The sequence below is a fragment of the Convolutriloba macropyga genome, chromosome 6 (genome assembly GCF_964194025.1).
Source record: "Convolutriloba macropyga chromosome 6, txConMacr16.3, whole genome shotgun sequence".
Lineage (NCBI taxonomy): Eukaryota > Metazoa > Xenacoelomorpha > Acoela > Convolutidae > Convolutriloba > Convolutriloba macropyga.
Window position 1 is genome coordinate 17,894,454 of NC_134473.1, and position 22,108 is coordinate 17,916,561.

At 32.3% G+C, this 22,108-nt stretch overlaps 2 protein-coding genes across 8 annotated transcripts in view; both read right to left on the minus strand.

Annotated features, from left to right (window-relative positions):
• LOC142341539 (FK506-binding protein 2-like) overlaps positions 1 to 22,108 on the minus strand; it is a 390,606-nt gene that overhangs the window by 287,110 nt on the left and 81,388 nt on the right. The gene's annotated exons all lie outside the window — the stretch shown is intronic.
• LOC142341535 (uncharacterized) overlaps positions 13,113 to 22,108 on the minus strand; it is a 56,917-nt gene continuing 47,921 nt past the window's right edge. For all 7 annotated transcript variants that reach the window (XM_075392543.1, XM_075392542.1, XM_075392541.1 and 4 more), the window contains exon 2: positions 13,113 to 15,026. In XM_075392543.1, coding sequence (XP_075248658.1) covers positions 13,325 to 14,503 — 1,179 coding nt within the window. In that variant the 5' untranslated portion in view covers positions 14,504 to 15,026 and the 3' untranslated portion in view covers positions 13,113 to 13,324. The remainder of the gene's footprint in view (positions 15,027 to 22,108) is intronic.

Genomic DNA, 22,108 nt, shown 5'->3' on the forward strand with positions numbered 1-22,108 from the left:
TGTTTAGCAATAACTTTTACCTATATTTTTTTGCTTTTTGATGAAAAAAGATCAAAAATGTGCAAAAATTGACAATTATTGAAGTCAGAATACAAATTAACGTGTTTTTTATGCTAGTTAAAAAAAGTTGGTAACAAAGTTTTCATGGCTGAATTTTCCTCGAACAAATAATAATGAGTAATTGGGTGTTGTTTGTATGTTACTTTATGTCAATATTTTTGTCATTTTTGGCGTTTATTGAGAAAAAACGAAAAAACTGATTTTTCCCTAGGCAGGAGTTTAAAACCAAATGTTATTCGTAGATGAAACACCATTTAATAGAGAGTTCTTTCATTTTACAGCTTGGCGAAACAAATAATAGTGACTAAATGGGTGCTGAAAGCATGTTCTTTTGTTAATTTTTTCCGAATTAGTTAAAAATATTATTATTTTGCGGATAAACTTTAATAAGAGATATCCGCTGAAGTAGATGCTGTCAAATTGAACAATTTTTAGTGTGCAATCTCTTTTTTTTGTTTGTGTTGAAATTTTGGATGAAAAGTATCAGAGAACAAGAACATAGGCATGTTATTGACACCTTTGCCGGCAATTAACACATTTATGTTTCAATATAGACCTCTTTGAAGTGTTCATATATGACGTCACTACACGATAGACAAAAATCGGGTGGGGCAACCATAATTTTTGGCTGAGTTTGAGTTTGGGTTCCACTTTTTAGCATATCTATGGGTGCAACCGACAAAGTAAAACCGAAGTAATTAAAAATGCCTTAAATAGTTTTATTGTTATTACTTTTTGTTTTCTATTCAATTCGAAGCTGGTCGCGTTTCCCAAATCTTTCTCACAGCGTGTTGATACCTTTTAAAGTGTAATTGTTTTGTCCTCGAGTGAAACAAATTTGTGATTTAAATTTTTTTTCTTTCAACATAATAGTGACTTTTACCAAGAAAAGTTTGTGCTCTAGCAAACGAATTTCTTTTTTGCTCCAGTGAAAACATGCGAAACAACGGGAACACATATTAGTCTCGAATCTGCAAGAAAGTCTCCAGGAAATTTCGTTTTAACCAAAGAAAACCACTCTCAACCGATAAAATCTTCTTGGCTAGAAAACAAAAAAAGATTCGAGATCTATCGTCTCGAGGAATTGCAAAGAAAAATGAACGAAGGCAATAACCTAGATGTGAAGCTGATCTCGAAGAAAGACTCATTATCAAGGCTAAAAGGAAAAAAAACTAAAGAAAGAATTACAAATCAAGCTAGTGACAAAGAAAAATAATTTCCTAAATGGTGGAGGCAATGTTTGAGCGAACACCGGGACTTTTTTGTCAATTTGGAAAACAATATCTTTATTTTATATGTCAAAGAGAGCCTAAATGCGACCACACAGTAACAAAAAAGTTTTGTTTACAGCTTGCATATGAAGGATGATTTTTATGGAAAAAAACCTGGATTTTATTATCTTATTATTGCCTCCAACGATCAACTTCCTGACACTTTCAAGTCTACAGCATCTAAACGGTTCAGTATACCTTGCCTTGTCGCCTGTTACCAAATACTTTTTAAGACTAACTCAGCGAAAACAATTATGTCGAAAATTAGTGAGCAGAATTGACGAAGTGGTGAGTTACAACGAGCAATACCAACTGCCCTTTGAAATATCTGAGCGAAAAATGCCCAACGTTGATTGTGTTTTTACCAAAAAGGTTCAAACTGAAACTGAATTTTTGCCTACTTGTACAATTGATAGGCTTTGCAGTATTTATAATGACGGTGAGCTTTCCAAAGTCTCTCATATGTTAAATAATGGCTATGATTGTTTACATGTTGACAATAGTTTGATTTTGATACAATAACTTGAAATAAGTGGAACTTTAATATTGAATCAAAATTTCCTAACTAAAAATTCAGCTCCTTTTGTCCTTGAAGAAACAAATTAATCAAAAATAGTGAATTGCAAAATTTAGAGCGTATGATTAGCAAACCCAAGCAAATCATTATCGCTCATATACAAAATCAAATGACATTCGTAACCAAACATCAAATGCGCATTTCGAGCTTCGAGTTTCGATTTTGAATTGGCTGAAGTTTGAATATTTGTGTTATTTCATTGTGAAATTTTTTGTAAGAGAAAATTAGGAAATGCAACCAGCTTCGAATTTATCTGAAAACAAAAGGTAATACCAGAAAAAAACCATTGAAGGCACTTTTAACCTTTTCGGTTTTACTTTGTCGATTGCACCCATAGATATGCTAAAAATAGAACTCAAACACAATCTCAGCCAAAGATTATGGTTGCCCCACCCGAATTTTGTCTACCATGTAATGACGTCATACATGGACACTTCAGAGAGTCTTTATTGAAATATAAAAATGCTATTCACCGGCAAAGATGTTAAAACATGCTTTTTATTATTATTCTCTCCTACTTTCCAACCACAATTTCAACATAAACGATAAAAACGAGATAGTACAAAAAAAACTTGTTCAATTTGAGAGCATATGTTTTGGCGGATTTTTCTTATTTAAGTTTTTTCCGCAAAATTTTTATCTTCAACATCAAAGGATATTCATAACAAAAACATCACATGTGCAATATAAATGCCAAAAAGTCCACAGAGTTTGGAGTTTTGATTTTGAATTGGCTTAAGTTTGAGTATTTGAGTTACTTCACTGTACTTTTTTTTGTAAGAGAAACTTAGAAAATGCGACCAGTTTTGAATTGATTTGAAAACAAAATGTAATACCAATAAATCTATTTAAGGCACTTTCAATCACTTCGTTTTTATTTTGTCGATTTAACCCACAGTTATGCTAAAATTAGAACTGAAACTGAAACTCAGCAAACGATTATGGTTGCCCCACACACCTTTTGTCTACCAGGTAGTGACGTCATAAATGAACACTTCAAAGAGGTCTTTATAGGAACATAATTATGTTAATCGCCCGCAAAATTGTTAAAAACATGCTTTTTTTGGGTTTATTCTCTAATACATTTGATTCACATTTACAAACAAAAACCGTGATTGAATACTGAAAATTGTTGTTTTGACAGCATCTATTTTAGCGGATTGTTGTTTTTTAATCTTTGGTACACAAAATATTGATAGTTTTAGATAAAACCGAAAAAAAGATACAAAAATAACATGCATTCAGCACCCAGTTAGTTACTATGAATAGCTGTTGAATGAGAAAAAAATTTTTTATTAGTAGTGTTTCAACCAAAAATATGCCCTTTGTTTTATATTTTTGCCTCACGAAACATCAATTTTTTCACTTTTTCATCAAAATATGCCAAAATCGACAAAAAATTAAAATAAAGTAACATACAAACAACACCCCTTCCTCATTAATATCTGTTCAAACAAAACAAGACCTTAGAAAATTTGTTGCCCACTTCTTTTTATCTAGCATAAAATACTTTATTCTACATTCTTATCTCAATAATCATCAATTCTTGCACGTTTTTAATCTTCTTTCATCAAGTACAAAAAATATTTAGAAGTTATTACCAAATACTTTTAAATATAAACCCGATTCCTCAACAGTTTTCCACCTAAAGTACTTCTTACACTTTTTAAAATCTATAAAAGTGCTAGTTGGCGGCGAAAAACATTTTTTAAAAAAATGCACTACCAAAAAACACCAATTTTTGCACTTTTTTCAAAATTTTGGCGCAAAATTACTCTAATAATACACCTTAGGCGCTCCATTCAAATTACTTGCAACACGTAGTCTTACCAAAATTCACTTCACCGCCATATCATGAAATTCCCGACAGAGTAATGAACCCATAAAATCTTTTTTTAACCAATTTTCAGACAAATTTTATACTCCAGTTTCTTCTATTTTTCAGTTCGTTTTCACGATATTTTGTCCTTTATTCCTGTTCAATCTCATGCTCTAGTTTGAGTTCGAAAATCTACTTGAGACTTCTCTCCAAACTTGAAATCCAAAGTGCTTCCAATTTCATTAACTCGCACTTACTTGTTAATTCAAACATATGGGCTATAAAACCCGTAAAATTAATACCACATGTACGGTCTCAGACTCGCAAAACTATTAAATTTCTTAAATTGGAACAAAAAGTTATCAAATTTAAACAATCTTTCTCTTCCTTTATCTCAGTATTCCATCAGATTAGTCATTTTTGCTTTAGTCGTTAATTAGTCTCATGAAACTAGAAAAAGGAATCAGAATTGTCAAAAAAAATCACAACCTTTTTGAAAAATTTGAAAAAGTTCCACTCATTCACCGCACCAACTTTTTTCCAAACATCTTACAAATGTTCTATCTTTCATAACACCAAATTTACAAAAATGTAAAAGTCTTTGCTAACCACGAAATAAAAATTTTTCGAAAAATTTTACAAGTTTTTGCCACTTGAACAAATCGAAAAAATTTTTAAACGTTTTTTTTTGTCCTCACAAAAAATGAGAGACAAATTTTTCCGACCCCCAAAAAATGTACCTCAAGGATCGTCAAGGGTGGGGACGTCCCCCTTACAAAGCGTGAATTTTGCCTTACTACTATTATTGTTAGATTTTAACTACTGGGTTTGTTCCACATAAATGAATCAAATTCTTTTCCTGGGGCATGATCAAAGGATTTGCGAGTTTAAATATTTTTCATGCGAATCCCCCGCCTTTCCCAAAAAAGCGTTTGCTGACTCAATTTCTGAAGAAGGAAATTAAAACTGATTAGCCTATGCTAAAACTGCTTTACATGAGCTCTGTTTTGCTGATTTCGACAAAACATTTAAACAGTGAGCTTAATCAAATTCAGTAATTGTGCTTTATTTTCTCTCCCGAATATTCCCAGCTCCGTGGGATATAATTGTGGAGCGGGTCTTAGTTTCCTCCTCATTTCTTTGAAGTGTTTTCAAATTAGACTCACTAATGGGGAGAAATGACAAAAACAGCGAAAGGCGCTTCCCTTTGAAGATTGCACTCTTGTAAACTTGGCAAATTATGGCTTACAATTACTTTTTCCTAGTAGTCTCAGAAACATATGGAAACTTAAATTTGAAGTATTTTTGAGCGCATTTTGCTGTAATGACTCCGGATAAACAATTGCGCAATTGTTGCCATGAATATATCACAATTCAGCCGCATCGGCCCTAAAATCCAAAATTTACTGTTTTGTTGCCCAGAAGGTGGTTGTAATGGATGCTAACAACTAAAACGATCCCCTCTCCCCCCAATCGAGGTTTTGTTGTAAAGATAACGTAAGAATTGCGGCGAACAGCGGTGAAAGAACAAATTTTTCACCGCAAAGCCCCGAATGTTTTAACGATGAATGCGGTCAAAGCGGTGAAATTTTGTAAGATTAGCGGTTTTTTGGGGTGAATTTTTGTAAGATTTGCAGTTTTGAGCTGTGAATTTCACAGCTAAAAGCCGCGAATCCTATGCAATTTCACCGCAAAAATTTTAGTGACTTTTAGCAGTAAAATGACGTGAGATGCGCGGTTTTTAGGGGTGAATATTTTAGGGGTGAATATTTTGACCTCATGTGGCACAGATTATGTAACGGAATACTTTTTGTGAATTATATGCGTTGTTTTACAAAAAGAATTCTGTAAAAAGTTAAAAGTCTTCAATCTTTCTACTGGTTGCTACAAAACTAATTAATAGCAAAGAGCCAGCACAATTTTGGCTTAATTGTCTGCCAAATGAGGAAGAGACAGAAAAATTTTAAAAAATCTCACATACTGATCAAAAGATTTTAATCCAAAATTTTTGAGCCTCAAAAAACAAAGATTACAATAAAACTAGCCTTACGTTTGCCGTTGGTCAATTAATAACACGTATTTTTATTCAAGTTTTATGGAAATGGATAATTATACTTGAAAATTCAATAAATAAAAAAATGATGCAATTTGCATAATTATCGAGTTATATTAGCGAAAAACCGGCAATTTATTTATTCAAGAACCTTCTCACAGAATGCAAAAGAGAAAAGTGCTATCTTCGGAGTCAACGAAGGTTGTATGAGCAATTTTTAATTGTGTTAATCCGTCAAAATTAAACAAAGTGGACCAAAATGCTTATTGTGTTCCAATTTTGATAAAAAAAAGACTTTTTTGAAAAATTTAGCAATATTTTCAAAAAAACAGGACATTTGACCAAAACTTTTGTTTTTAGAGGTAAAAAATGTGCATAATAAAAACGAAAGTCATTCCAATGTTCACAAAATGTTAAAAATTGATAACCCCATGGAAGAAATGAAGTTCAAAAAAACATTTTAGTTATTTATTCCACGCTAGACGGGCTGTCTAATGATACCACTCACAACTGTACGATGAATATGTTGATCGGCCAAAACTGACCGAAAAACCCGTTTGATTTTTACGTGGGTCGGAACATAAATTATTATAAACAGCAAACGACATTTGTTTTTACTACTGCAGCTATGTGCGCAATTCATTGACTATTGCTCTAAAAGCATGTGAAAGCGACGACATTTTCCTAACTTTTACAACGCATTAGTTTCATTTAAAAATTGCCTCGATAAAAACTTGTAAACTTGTGCTCAAATAGTGGTGAAACCCAGCGTGGATTGCAATTTTCAGCCGTAAATTTTTTTTCATTGGTCGCACCGCTATTCTAACAACTTTTTGCAGCACTTATTGCAGTAAAGATATTTGGCAAGTTTAGCTGTAAATTTTTGTAATATTTGCTATTTTTGGCCGTGAAACTTTTTTTTCCAACTCATTCAACGCTAAAAATTGCAATTCTTAGGTCTTTCACCGTATTCACCGAAATCTTACATTTTTCAAGACGATTTTTAGCGTTGACACCTCGATCCGGGGCCCTACATTTTAAAATTTCTGGCTAAGTTGCTCGATATCCATTATAATTTTTACACTTGTTCTCAATTACACTTATTACCAATAGCTTCCACTAGATTACGGCTGCGAAGTTTATCATGCTTGCCCTAGTTAATGAATAAAAGAACTTGGATTAGTTTTTTAGCTCTGGAAAATGTTTATTTTAGTTTTTTTAGCTGTGCAAATTCAACTTGAAGTTCTGGTCATTTAAGCATCAGCGTAGCTGCACTATGAATTAGTGCGGCCTTCTGATGTGAAGAAATGGAATAAGATTTTTGAGGATTTTTATCTCGAAAATATGAGAGTGTTTTGTGTGCAAATTTGCATTCAATTGTCAGTGAATCTCACAACTAAAAATACTACACGTATTCTTATCCCTTGTGAACAATGTTTACCTTAGTTTTAACTACTGATTTTTGAAACTCATGTATGCAAGAAAACGTAAGCAGATTTTACAACGAAGAAAACTTAAAAGTACTTACAAAAGCTTGTCATTAGATTTAACGCTATCAAGGTCAGTACTTATGGAATATACGAAATTCCAATACCACGACCTTCGTAAACAATCCACCCTTAAAACAACAAAAAATCACGCTTAATGTAACTTAGAGATATGTCTTTGGTTTTTTTGAGCTTATATGTAACTAGAAATCTAGAAATAAGGGAAAATAAGTTTTTTCACATCTTTTGTAACCAGACTTCACAGGTTGTGTGAGTAATTTTAACTTTTTTGTAATTGTAGTTCACAATTAGAAACTGTAATTTATATTCCCTTGAAATCTATTAAAATTGTCACTGTTTAATAATCAACACGAAGCAATGAGGCCACACAAGAAAACACCAGGAAGAACACATTAGATAAGGTAGTTGATATACTAAACGGAAAAGTGAAATAAAGTGGATGTATAAGGACGGAGGAATTTATTGAAGCTGAAAGTTAGGGAAATAAAGAATTTTCATACAAAATTTTTTATTTTTACGCTTGAGAAAAACTTATACAAGAATAGAATACAAAGGTAAATTGTTCATCAAGATTTACGCTTAAAGGAATAGACTGAAATCGAAGCAGAAATTTCTATTAACATAACGTATTATATATATGGATTGGAGGTGAATGAAGGGGCGAGGGATTTTTCCGAAAAAAGAGTGTTCACTATTTTACGTTTGATAAAGTTAAAGATAACTGACATGAGAAAAACATACAAAAGTGACTCAATGCATTAAATTGACGCCTAATAGAATTTAATGAAGCTGCTGAAAAATCTTTCGAAATCTATATATTTTACAATAAAATAGAAGAATCAAGGAGGTGAGAGATTTTTCAGAAAAAGTCCTTCTTTTGTTCTCGATTGATCACTTTTCTGAGCTGCCAGTGCTTAATTGCCATTTCTGATATACCAACGTTTAAATACATCTTTTTATGAAAAATAATTCTAACAAGTTGGGTTATCTTCTTGTTCCAAAAATACGGAAAGAACTTAACGTTTTATACATGATTTAGTACATTAGTTATATTTGATTTAGTTCGAATTAAAAATCTGTGTGTAAAGGTAATTATCACGATACAATTGTTGGCTCAATTGTTACGCAGATGTTGGCTGAAAAATGGCTAATTGCTGAATAGAGGAGTTTATTTTTTGGTAGGCCAATTGAATTTATGTCGGCCTGCAAGCTTAAAGCTCTATTTAAGTCTAACACAATTTTTATGCGTGTGAACTCTGCTTACATTGGGATTTTTGATCACTCTAGAATATTTAAAAAACATAGAAAGCTACCTTTTCAAATGACCAGCTAAAAAGGTAGGTAGATTTCACGTAAATTCTACTTACGAAAGGTAGCAATTAAATTTCACAACTTAGCAAGAGTTCGTTGTCCACGACCCACCGTAGGGCAGCAAACTTCGCTTGGACAGAATCTGGGAAGTGAAAAAGGATTTCTGCGATTCAGTTAATAAACATAGCACTCAAGCGTTAAAATTCCGTTGAAAAATTCCGTCACCAACAGTTACGAAAATTTGTTCTTTTACATGAACATCATGCAATATACAAGCAATTGAACGTATCTGAATAATAAAAAAAATTGGTAAAAATTCCAATAAAATAAAGCAAATTCGTATTTTTGATGTTGCCCTTTGTCATGTAACATGCCAAGGTATTGGCAAGAAAATCCATATTTTGTTAGGCTTCGTTTCAAGGGTATCACAGTTCATTTCATTGGGTTGATAATAATACAATGACGCAATGACAATAACGGAACTGAAAACATGTTCTTTTTCTTGTTTTTTTTATTATATAGTTTCCAGTAATTAGACAATAGAATATAAATTGCATCAAGGTCTAAATGTTATCTGTAGGAAAATTCAGCCAGTCAAATATTGCGACCTTATGAGCAAACTGAAGCAATTGAGTTGCCGTTGCCAGACATACATTTTTTCAAATAACCAATTTCAGCCAGTTTCAAATCCCCCCACCCCGTTATATGCGTTAGGATCACTTCTTTTTTCAAACTGACGTGTGCGGATCAATGGCCATTTTTTCCTTATGTCAGGGTCATCGACATTGTAAAATTTTAGTTTTTAACTACTTGTTCAGTGTTAAAAACGTGAACTAAATTAATGTTGCAAAGTCATTGTGACGCGACCTTCAATTTAATATCTAAAAACAGGCTCAATTAGTTTGCAGCAATATTTCTCCTCAATTTTGCTTTTCTTTTTCGCTAGATTGATTAAAAAATCTTTACACAGGGGGAAAAATTGAAATTTATTCAAGGTGCCATCGACTTTTGGTACAGAAATAGAAATGAAACCTATACCTATTAATACAATTTCCGTTCTTATTTCTGCCATTTCCACTTGTTTTCCTTTGTATTTGACATCTATTCTCAATTTTATTTGAGATTGAAATTTCATTGAAGACGAGCTTAATCATTGATGCTTGAAGTAATTTGTTCACGTAATTCAATTCAGTTCAAGATTTATTTTGTCTCAACTTGAAAATAACAAATTCAAAATTCACCTCCATTTAAAGCCTATAGTTTGTTCAGCAAATAAGTTCAAGTCTTGCTGAAAAAAGCTTTTTGGTATGCAAATTTAAATGGAGGCGGTTTATTTAATTATTTTCAGTGAATCGTTTCTGGAACTGATTTTTCTCCTAAGTAACGGTGAACTTTATATTAGTATGCAAATAATCATTGTTTGCCAATATGAACACGATGTAAAAGAGGCAAATGTTTTTGTAAGTTGTTAATCAGATTATCATTCCGATCCTGGAAAAGAAAAGACTTCCTGTGATCTTGATTTGACCGATAACTTCTTGTGCCTGACCCTGTCAACATGAAAGCTGAATTTAAATGCTGCACGAAAGCATAAACTATACACTAATTGAAACGTTTTGTTTATGCTAACAAACGAACAAGAAACTTCATTGTGTACAGTTACAGGTTCAAAATTTTGGAAAGATCTTGCAAAACTCTGACTGTGAAAGATATACACCAATCTCTTCATTGCTTTATTATGATTTATTTCACAATAATGCAATTATCTCTAATATTAATTGATTAAAAATTCTGATCACAGTGTTAAAAGTGTTCGACAGAAAACAATTTCTGCAGTAAGAGAAGTTGAATTCTGATCAACCAGCTCTTAAACCTTCCAATTTTTGGATCTGTTGATATGAACTGAGCAAAATAAATTAGGGTCATAGTTTGATTGTTTTGGTCAAGATTTGGATACGTTAGACGAACTTATTTCAGACTACATACCATTGCAACATACGCTATTTTGGGGATTGGACGTTTTTTTTAATACCAAAAAAGATTTGACATAACTTTATTATGCAAAATGGTAGGAAATTTAAATACTTTACAAGGAAAATATTCTACAAAATAACGAATAGGATGAAAGGTTTAACAGTTTCAGGGATCAAATATCAGAATTTCACTGCAAACTACACCTGAACAGTGGTTACACATCGTTAAGATCAAATTTATTACACAAAGTATAACTTATGACACATATCACTCGTAAATGCACTATCTCTTTATGAAAAAATAATGAAATTATAATTTGACGTGGCATTCGCATTTACCGTAAATACACAATACAATGATAACTTAAAACTGTATCAAATGTTTATCATCAAATGTAAATACCGAAAAATGCATAACTTGCTAACATTGAATTACTGAATACTATCGAACTATGAATCATACTCTACTACTGAAAATAGTACTTAGCACACGAGAAATCATTGGAACCAGGACCAACATACTGCTTTCTATATAAAATCTATAATAAAATATAGTCAAATATGGTCGATATCAATTGCTCGAGATTTTCTGAGATTTTTGGTTGATCACTGAAAAAACTATGAGTAGCCAATGTCGAGTGCTTTTTGACGTCGCAAGGAAAGATTTTGCATTACAGTGGATAAAAACTTTGTACCAGAATTCTCAAAGACACCTGCAAAAATAGCCTATTTTGTGCTATTTCATACTTATTCTCTTGCATAAATCATAACAAAACCAGACAATCCCTTTGGTACAAAAAATTGAATGAAACCAATCACTGTATTCGTGTCTGCTATATCGTATTTACGACAGCAAAAAGATAACTCATTATGATAAAGCGTGAATCAATGATTAAAAAGATGGGTTCGTGGTTTTTGTCGCATAATGTATTGCCTGGTTGATAAAGAAACAACCGATTTTCAGAGTATAATGGAGTTTGATTTCTAGTACAAAATTGAAATTAGTTCTGATATAGCCATTTGTCATTTAAAAAATGTTTATAGGCTTACTACTGTCGTTCATGAATTTGCCAAGTATACTAATTTCCGCCAATGCAAGTTCTTGTGTAAAACGCAAGAATACTTCAAAATCTTACGGATAGCTAAAAAAGATCGACGAGGATTTTTTTGTAATTTTAATCCTCTAATCAATATTTTTTATTCGTTAAGATTGAGGAAAACAAGTTTTGACGAATATTTCACCCGCGTAAGCAGTTTTTGGGAGCTGAAAAACGAGGAACCTTAATATTTGAGATTTTTGATTTTGGTGATCAAGCCATGTTCTGATAAAATGAATAGGTTATACTTAAAACTCACTTGATTGTCGCAAACCGGAATTTAGCTGAAAGACTAAATTTCAGCTCGAAGAAAAAATACTATGAAATTTTAATTTGATCTGCAAACGAAGTTATAATTAAATAAGTCCCAGTTTTCGATCCATGTTTTTTTGTAAACTTTATTTTGAGAATTAATTTAGTGATAGATTATGACTACAGGCTGATTTTGAGTTGAGAAACGTTTTTATATACTCCTTGGGAATTCAGTAGTTTCGAATTCTCAAAAAATACTTGCTCTTTTTATGTTCAATTGGAGCAATATAGAGCAATAAAAACTAAACATGCGGCCGTTCTGGATGCAACTGATCAGATTTGTTTCCTTTAAAAGTAAATCCGGCTTGACCACCATTAGATGAACTTACCAAGCATAAAACACCAAATGCGAATTTCATGGAAACTTACTAAACATAAAGATCATAAAAATGATGTGTTGGGCTTATAAACAAACCAGAAGACCACCTGCAGTTTAAAAACAGAGATTTTTCCAACAGGTGCTTCTTTCCTGCACAAAATTGGGAAAATATATTAACTTACCTACCATCAAACGAACCACTTATGGTACCTTACTAGTAATGAAAAAGACCATAGATGGTATCTTACAAACCATAAAACGGGCCATAAATGGCACCTTAGTAATCATAGAAGTTACCATAAGCGTTACCATGAAAGATCAGTTTCTCCATAAAAAGGAAACTATTAATGGAAACTTACTGATCATAAAACGATCCATATATGACAACTTACAAATCATAGCGAGATCATAGAACGATAACAGTTTATGGCTTTTATGAGCCATACATTGTTCGTTTTATAATAAGTAAGTTTGGTCAACACGAGAAGACTCTCAGTCATCACATGATATTTTATCGTTTTCAAAGTTTTTGAAATGTTTAATGACTTTTGCAGAAATGACTACAAAAAGCTCTGAATGTCAAGTGTAAAACAATTAAGCAAGCTGTGAAATAGTTGTAACTTGCTAAGTCTTGAAAGCACCGGACCTCTTAAGGCTCTATGATTCCGTATATTTACGTGTGAACCCCCCCCCCCCCACCCCCCCCCCCCCCCACTAATTGACACAGTCCAATATTCCCCGTCAAGAGGACATTTGTGGAAAATAACTGCATCACATAATGTTCATTTGGGTTTAAAAACAAGGGAAGGGCTGGATTTGACCTGAGATTTGGTTCAGATTCCAAGATGTTTATAATATCTAGATCACTTAATTTGCCATTTCATCACAAGGTTCTATGCAGCTCTGCTGCGTTCTGATATTTGCAAGCAAAATAATTTCATTTTTGCACAGAACAAGTGTGTAAAGATACAATAAAAATGGGTGAAATTAGTCTATTAGTTTTTAGCTCTCAAACACAAAATATTTACAAAGCTGTTGAAGTAGTTGTCATATAGTTATTCCTTGTGTCAAGTTTGATGTTTTGGGGAGCAGCTGATTTGAACAAACTTTTGGCAGCATTTTTGAAGAAGCTATCAGTGTTGAAATATATCACGAAATTCATCCACGTGCTTAAGTACGCCAGATAATTACAAAACGTCATCAAAACTATGTTGGATAAAAAGAAATGGTCTGCTATGTAAATGGGAACATGCGTAAGGAAATACAAAACTGTAACTAAAAATAACATTTTACAAGCTGCCAGGTGCTGGATCCAATCAAGTCCTGCATTTGTGATTGTATGTCCTCGGATCGCGCTCAAAGTTGTCGACAGTTTGTTGTTGGCGTTCTGACTTCCTGGGACGGGCAGGGCTTCGGATTGCTGGTGAGTAACTGGTGGGTGCTTTGGAGTCCGTTTTTCCGATTCCCGCGAACAATTGTTCGACAGGGACATCATATGTTTTTGTTCTTGGATTGCTTTTCGTTGCTTGATTACAATAACGACTATCAAACCGTAACAAATAACAACAATTATACCTGGGCAAATCAAATCCACAGCTATTGATATCCAGTAAATGACCTTGGATGTTTCGTCTTGGAGTGTGGGCCAGCACATAGGTGACCCACTCGGCGACCCCTTCCACCCTCGATAGCCCCACAGGTAAACGGGCATAATCATTGCAAAAAATGTGATCAGTACCAAACATGCGAATAAAACCTTTTTGGTAACTTGTCTCTGATAAGCGAAAGGTCGCAAAAGTGAATAAGCTCTATCTAACGCACAAAGCATGATCAAACATGCTTTGAAGTTTTGCAGAAACATGTTCGAATAAGCTTGCAGAGAACATATTACAGTATCTTCCCAGGGTACGAAACCCGCAAGGGTTGTAAAGACAGATGGAACAAGAACGAACAAAGCAGTGCATGTATCGATAATAGTTATAAATATCATCAAATAACCAGTTATTGTTCTCAACTTTTTGTTCCGAGTGAACAACCAGAATATAAGAAAACTGCCAATAGCCGTTAGAATACTAAATATGGCATAAATTATTGGATCTAGTATAATGATATCCATACCCTCTGTAGTTTCTGAACTATTTTGGCTGATGTTAGCAGAATTTGAACCATAATCGCTAAGCTTATTTGATGAATTATTGACCATTTTAAACAGCAAAAAATCTGTTTACCAATATTTATTTCCAAATAAGAGATAAGGGAATTATTGCAAAACAAGTGTTTACTGAATACAGGAAATATTAATAACAATCAATGTAAACAAAATAGCGACGTCAGAAAAAAAAGCAAAAAAAACATAAATTTGGAAAAACTGTTTTGCGTTTTACAAAGTTTCAAGATAACAAAGTTTATAATTTATTTTGAAGTTTTTCTTTCAAACGCAGTTTTGTTAAGAAAATATGGAGAATTGAAAAGCCATTAAAATCTGGTAGGGCAATTAGCGAGCGGAAAGGAGGAATAAAAAGGCGGTGTTTTGAATAGTAATGGTGGTAGGAAGCTTTTTAATCAACCAACAACCACGATTGTGTTCAAAATAAAGTGGTTTCGCAGAGCATAATACATAAGCAAAGTATTTTCATGAGAGGAAAGAATACGTCATGGCTTAATTTCCGTCGCGCACGTTTAGTTTCTGTCAATTTTCCCTCTCCTACGCTCAGTGAAATTGCTACCTGAAACACAAACTCGGAAGGCCATTAAAGGTAAAGTGCTTTTTTATAGCTAAGATGACAGGTTGACTGGGTTCTGTCATCAGTATTTGAAAGGTCATCCTGATTTCAGTAGCGGTAAAAATTAGGACAAAAGCTATTTTAATTTTAAACCTCAGTTTGAAAATTAGATCAAATGTTATGGCATTATAAAATTCAGAAAACGGTAAACGCATCTCTACTATTCAGCTTAAGAAAATCAAAAATGATAGTTAAGTGAAAAAAGAAACAAGCAGTCCTTCTGCAAAGGACTTTTATAATATATTGTTGCAACATTGTTTATTTTTTAAACAAAGTATAAATATTTTTTATTCTATAAATTAGAAAACCATATTTTGCAACTTCTAATATCTAAGAAAATTTACAATTTTAGACGAGATCCAGGCACCAAAATTTTGTTTTTCCTAGGGTTCCATTTGTAAAATGGTCAAACTTGATTTGATTAATCGTCACCAAATAAGCAAATTTTGAAAAATAATCTGCAAGTACTGTTTCCAAAGCTTAAAATTTGGCATGGGAAACTTATAATGTATGTGGGGAATTTAAACTTCAGATATTCCTGAAAATATTTGTATGCTACAAATTATAGTCTGATGTTCTACTTTAACCATTGTGTTTAAATTTAATTAACAAAATAAGCAACTTTAATCAAAAGCCAATGCATAATTTTACATGAATTTCATTTTAAAGAATAATTTTTGCTTTGAAGCTTTTGAATTAGTTTGAATTCAGCAAAATTACAGAATTAAGCTGAATTTTAACCAAAAACAAGGCGGCTCGGTAATTTGCGATGGCACATAAGGTTCCGACCCCTCCCATCCACACTTTTGGCATAATTGTCTACCAAATGATGAACAGATAGAAAAACACAAAAATTATTTTTTGCGAATCCCAAAAAAGCCCGTCTTTTTCAAAAAATTCTGTATGAACGATAAGATAGCCTCCAAAGCAAATAACTCAGTGGAGTCAAAATTGATGCATTAGATTGCTGTAATATGTCAATATTAAGAAAGCGAGTCAAGACGAACAGCAAAATCAAACAACAACAACAACAACAAACATTAATTACATCAAAAAATTTATGTCCCTCTTAAAAACTAAATTTAATAACAAAGTCAACATACCATCAGATGAACCTGAAAATAAACAAAAATAACTTATAAATCACCAGAAAACATATGCGACCAGTCCATAAAAAGGTTTGGTAACAATTATACAAAAAAGAACAAAAACAGTAAAAAAAAATAACTTATTTTTTTGAAACAGTTAATTCAAAGTAATAAATACCATTAGGAATCAATTAATATACCACAAATTTACGATTACCACTGCTTCTATAGAAGGGCATTAGGACCTGTCCTTATTCATTTTTTAAAGCGGCTAAAAAGAACAACAAAGAACAAACAAAATTTCAATTGAAACTTGCCAGAAAACGCTGTCAAAATCGTCAAGCCAAAATTTGGCACTCAAAATATATTTGATTGCGCCTTCTTCAAACAGCTATAATGTAGTACGTGGTCATTCATTAGAAAGACTCGGTAACAAGTAGACAAAAAAGCGAAGTGCTAAAGTATGTAATACTTTTAATTTTTTTTTCGAAACAAAATTACATTCAATGTCATGAAAGCCATTAATTACAAAAAGAGCTATTTAAATAGGGTCGTTGATTCATGAAAAAGAAGCCCTTGAGACCTTTAATTATCCAGAATATTTCTTGCATCTACAAAAAGAACGTCAAATATGACAAAAATCAAATTAATTTACTTTTTTTTGTGAAAAACCGGTGTCTAAGCCAGTAAGGTCATAACAAATTCTTTAAAAAAAAAATTGGGACACCAATCCCTTTTATTCCCTTGACACCCATAATGTCATATTTGACCTGTAATTAACCTACGAGATTAGGTAACAAAAAGAAACATAAAAAGAACAAAATTGCGAAGTTAAAAAGTTTTTTTTTTAATTTTGGAAAACGATTGTTTTCAAAGTCATGAAAACGATTGTTTTCAAAGTGTTTAAATTTAATTAACAAAATAAGCAACCTTAATCAAAAGCCAATGCATAATTTTACATGAATTTCATTTTAAAGAATAATTTTTGCTTTGAAGCATTTGAATTAGTTTGATTTCAGCAAAATTACAGAATTAAGCTGAATTTTAACCAAAAACAAGGCGGCTCGGTAATTTGCGATGGCAAATGAGGTTCCGACCCCTCCCATCCACACTTTTGGCATAATTGTCTACCAAATGATGAACAGATAGAAAAACACAAAAATTATTTTTTGCGAATCCCAAAAAAGCCCGTCTTTTTCAAAAAATTCTGTATGAACGATAAGATAGCCTCCAAAGCAAATAACTCAGTGGAGTCAAAATTGATGCATTTGATTGCTGTAATATGTCAATATTAAGAAAGCGAGTCAAGACGAACAGCAAAATCAAACAACAACAACAAAAACAACAAACACTAATTACATCAAAAAATTTATGTCCCTCTTAAAAACTAAATTTAATAACAAAGTCAACATACCGTCAGATAAACCTAAAACTAAACAAAAATAACTTATAAATTACCAGAAAACATATGCGACCAGTCCATAAAAAGGTTTGGTAACAATTATACAAAAAAGAACAAAAACAGTAAAAAAAAATAACTTATTTTTTTGAAACAGTTAATTCAAAGTAAAAAATTACCATTAGGAATCAATTAATATACCGCAATTTTACGATTACCACTGCTTCTATAGAAGGGCATTAGGACCTGTCCTTATTCATTTTTTAAAGCGCCTAAAAAGAACAACAAAGAACAAACAAAATTTCAATTGAAACTTGCCAGAAAACGCTGTCAAAATTGTCAAGCCAAAATTTGGCACTCAAAATATATTTGATTGCGCCTTCTTCAAACAGCTATAATGTAGTACGTGGCCATTCATTAGAAAGACTAGGTAACAAGTAGACAAAAAAGCGAAGTGCTAAAGTATGTAACACTTTTAATTTTTTCGAAACAAAATTACATTCAATGTCATGAAAGCCATTAATTACAAAAAGAGCTATTTAAATAGGGTCGTTGATTCATGAAAAAGAAGCCCTAGAGACCTTTAATTATCCAGAATATTTCTTGCATCTACAAAAAGAACGTCAAATATGACAAAAATCAAATTAATTTACTTTTTTTTTGTGAAAAATCGGTGTCTAAGCCAGTAAGGTCATAACAAATTCTTTTTAAAAAAAATTTTGGGACACCAATCCCTTTTTTTCCCTTGACACCCATAATGTCATATTTGACCTGTAATTAACCTACGAGATTAGGTAACAAAAAGAAACATAAAAGAACAAAATTGCGAAGTTGAAAAGTTTTTTTTTTTAATTTTGGAAAACGATTGTTTTCAAAGTCATGAAAGCCATCAGCTATCTACTAATATCAGAATATCGGTTCTTCTATTCTTCCAAGAAAAGCCAATGAAAGCTATCACTATACAGGAAAATTCATACGACCGAAACGACAAAGTATAAATGACAGTTAGAGACAAAATTAAAAAATTCAATTGATTTCTTCAAGAAAGAGGCGTCGAGGCCGTTAAAACGATGATGTATATCTTTCAGAATTTTAATATGTTCAATTGTGCCTTATTTTAAATGCTAATAAGGTGACATGAGAACTGTCAATAATTTGATAATGTGACAAAGTTAGAAAACGTGAAAAACTGGCAAATATCAAAACAAACAAAAACCTGAAATCTTGTAGTATCAAAGCCAGAAAACAATAACTTCAGGCTTAAAACTGCAACCGAGAAAAAATGTTAAATCAGAGGAAAGAAGAGGCAGTCTTTCTTTGCTGACACTAAGCTGGAAGTTAAACAAATTAAGAAAAAATAGAGGAAAAGTTAATTAAGCCATTATTTATTGAAAAGTCAATTATTTTTTAAAAAAGAAACGACCATAAACTTTCGATTAAAAAACTAAATGCATTAACTTGGAGCTGCCTAGCAAGCGAATTGGTTGGACCTATCACTCCTGAGCTTTGATTTGATATGTTCTGTTCTTTATTATTAAAAAAAAATTCTTTTTTTTTTTTAAAAAAAGACCGACTGATTACAACCCAATTTTTTTTGGATTGTAACAGTCCAAGAATGGCCCAAAACTAGCCCTGCTAATACTTATTGTTCGTTAGGAACAATTGGTTTTTCGAATGTTGTAGATATAGATAATTTGTTAGTTGAAAACTCAAGATAAATTCTGCATTTTTGATCATCAACGAGTAAAGTTAGCAAAAAACGGCATAGTTTTAACTACAGTGCACTCTCAGCGGATTCTGAAGTAGAAATAGCCCCTTCTGTGTCTACAAAGATTGTGTGAGTGTTGTTTGGGGGTGTTCTGTCGGCGAATTTAATCAAAGTGGACTAAAGTAGCTTATTTCGTGCTGTTTTTGATGAAAAAGGATAAATTTTGAAATGTTTATCCAGATTTTTTGACCAAAAAAATTAAATCAAAACAATCAACAATGCTTGGTCGTCTTTAAAAATAAAATCAACGACACTATTCTTAAAAATTATAACAAATTTTAGCAAAATTGACGAAAATTTAGGCAAAAATTCCGGAAATTGTGAATAAAAACAACGTGAATTCACTCTTCTTTTTCTCAGAAGTTTAAACCTCGATAACTTCCTGTAGAAAACGAAAATTAAAAAAATCTTTTTAATTCCATATTCTACGCTGGACGAGCTTTCTAATGATACCAGTCTCAACTCTCTACGATGAATATATCGAGCGGCGAAAATTCACGGAACAAAAAAAAACCCATTTGAGTATACAGTTCCTCCCCCCTCAATAGGGTCGGAACAATTATCGTTTCCTAGACCACAGCTGACAGGTACAACTTCAATCCAACTATCGTGGAGTTTTCGAGCTTTGCAAATTTTGTAGTCTGATTGTTAACTTTATATAGCATTTAGTCTTCAAATTGTTTGCTTATTATCAGAGGAGTTGGAGATCAGGTGAGATTTCATTTTTATCGTCACATTCCGAAATTGGAGAAAGGATATTAAGTTACCCTAAAGTTTGAAGTAATTGTGAAAAATTAAAGACAAGTACCCTTTTTCCCCGTCGCAGTAAGTGAGGCTGAGCAACTTCCAATAAAATAACATCCCCGAAAGAGAAAACATGCCAACTAAAACATATCCTAAGAAAAGAAAGCCTTAAAGATTTCGCGATTCATTTGAGAGTCAAAAGTAAATGAACTGTTTTTGTTCATTAAATTGTTCATATTCTAAATTGGCAGTCAGAGATCATCAGAGTTTAAAATGATGAGCAACTTTTCGGTTTACTCGAGGAAACTGATGAAAAAAATCAATTTTGTTGATTCTTTGCAAACATAATTTCTGTCTCCTTTTATGCGACTAGATAGCATTCTTTTCGCAAAATATGGTGAAACTTTGTCTTCCGACCCCTTTCCAGTGGTGAAAGGAGGAACTATATGCTCAACGATATGCTCAACTTGTTGTTTTATGTTCAACAAATCTTGATTGATTAATATATTTATTGCAGAGAGTTTTGAGTGGTATCATTACAAAGTCACTGAAGTGTAGCATGATTAATGAACATTTTTTTGCCTCCTACGAGTTATCAAGGATTTGAGTTTTGAACATTTGGTTTATAAATGTTGCTCACATTTTTCGTAATTTTTACTCGAATTTTTATCAATTTTTGCAAGTTTTGTTGCGATGAAAGCTTTGTTGTTTTTCACTTTTGAGGGTAGCAGAGGGTCGCCGAATTGATTGATCTGACATTTTTTGGCTGACATTTTGGTAAAATTTTGTGAAATTTCAGCCGTTTTGATGTATTAAGGTTTTTTGGAAAAAAAACTACGTATTATGCTAAGATGCTGAACAAGTACGTAATTTTATTTGACGCGAAATTATAATCCGCTAATTTTTGTAGATTCTACAATAAAACGGGATTCCAATTTTAAATGAGGCGCTGTCCTTTACTCTACTTCATTGTTTTCTTATGTAATTTACAGACAAGTCAGTATGAGGGTCCAATTTAGCATATAAAGATCCAATTGATGAAAGATACCATTTACGTTTATTTGAGGACAAATGCAGATATAATATCACTGCAGTGAATAGCTCAAGATTTTCATGAGTGTTTTCAAAATTTTTTGATAGATTTTATGAATTTTGCTGCAATTCGCTGTTGTTTTTATAGTTTCAATGCCTTGAATCATCAATCAAAGGTGAAATTGACTTCTGAAAAAAGTATAAGTAAACCTATCGAATGGCTTCAGATCATACCTAATATCTTTTATGGCTTTATAAAGATTGTTTTAAAATATTGTTCGTCTCTTTTCAATATTTTTAGTCCTAAATCTGTAAACTTTTAGCTCAATCAGACTATTGAGAGGTTCCATCGTTTTTCTTTCGAAACAAAATTATTTTGTTTGGCGTAATTGTGTTTTAAGTTATTGTTTTTTGTCTGAAGAGTTTTTCGTAACAAAGCAGTTTTTTGCAACAAAATTTGTGATTTTCAGCTATTTGCCCATACTTATTGTACAATTTTGGCATGTAGTCAAAATGTAAGGCGTTGGACATATTATTGGCTAAAGGACATATTATTGGTTGGACATATTATTGCTATTGGCAATGAAAGGCGATGAAGTTGGACATATGCGTTTTCAGTAAATTTCTCCGACACCGTTTCCTGTCGAATTTTGGTAGAATCTATGATTTGTGTATGTAATTGTAGTTTTTACGGTCGAGTCGTGTGAACTCTGCTGAAAAATCTTTCTCACTATTTTGAGTTTGTGTTTTCACAAAAATTTTGTTTTTCTTCTATACTGGTCAATAATTATGGCTCATTTGTTGCCTTTGCACCCAATCCTTTGAAAAACACGTCGCTATAACTTTCAAAAGAGGCCGAATTAAATAGATGTCCTCTTCCAGTTAACTGCGCAGGCTCTTACTGGCTTCAACACTGGGTCTTTTGGTAATTTAACTGTAAACTTTTTGCTCGACTGTATTTCTTGTTTTCGGTTGTTTTATGACGTATCTAGTC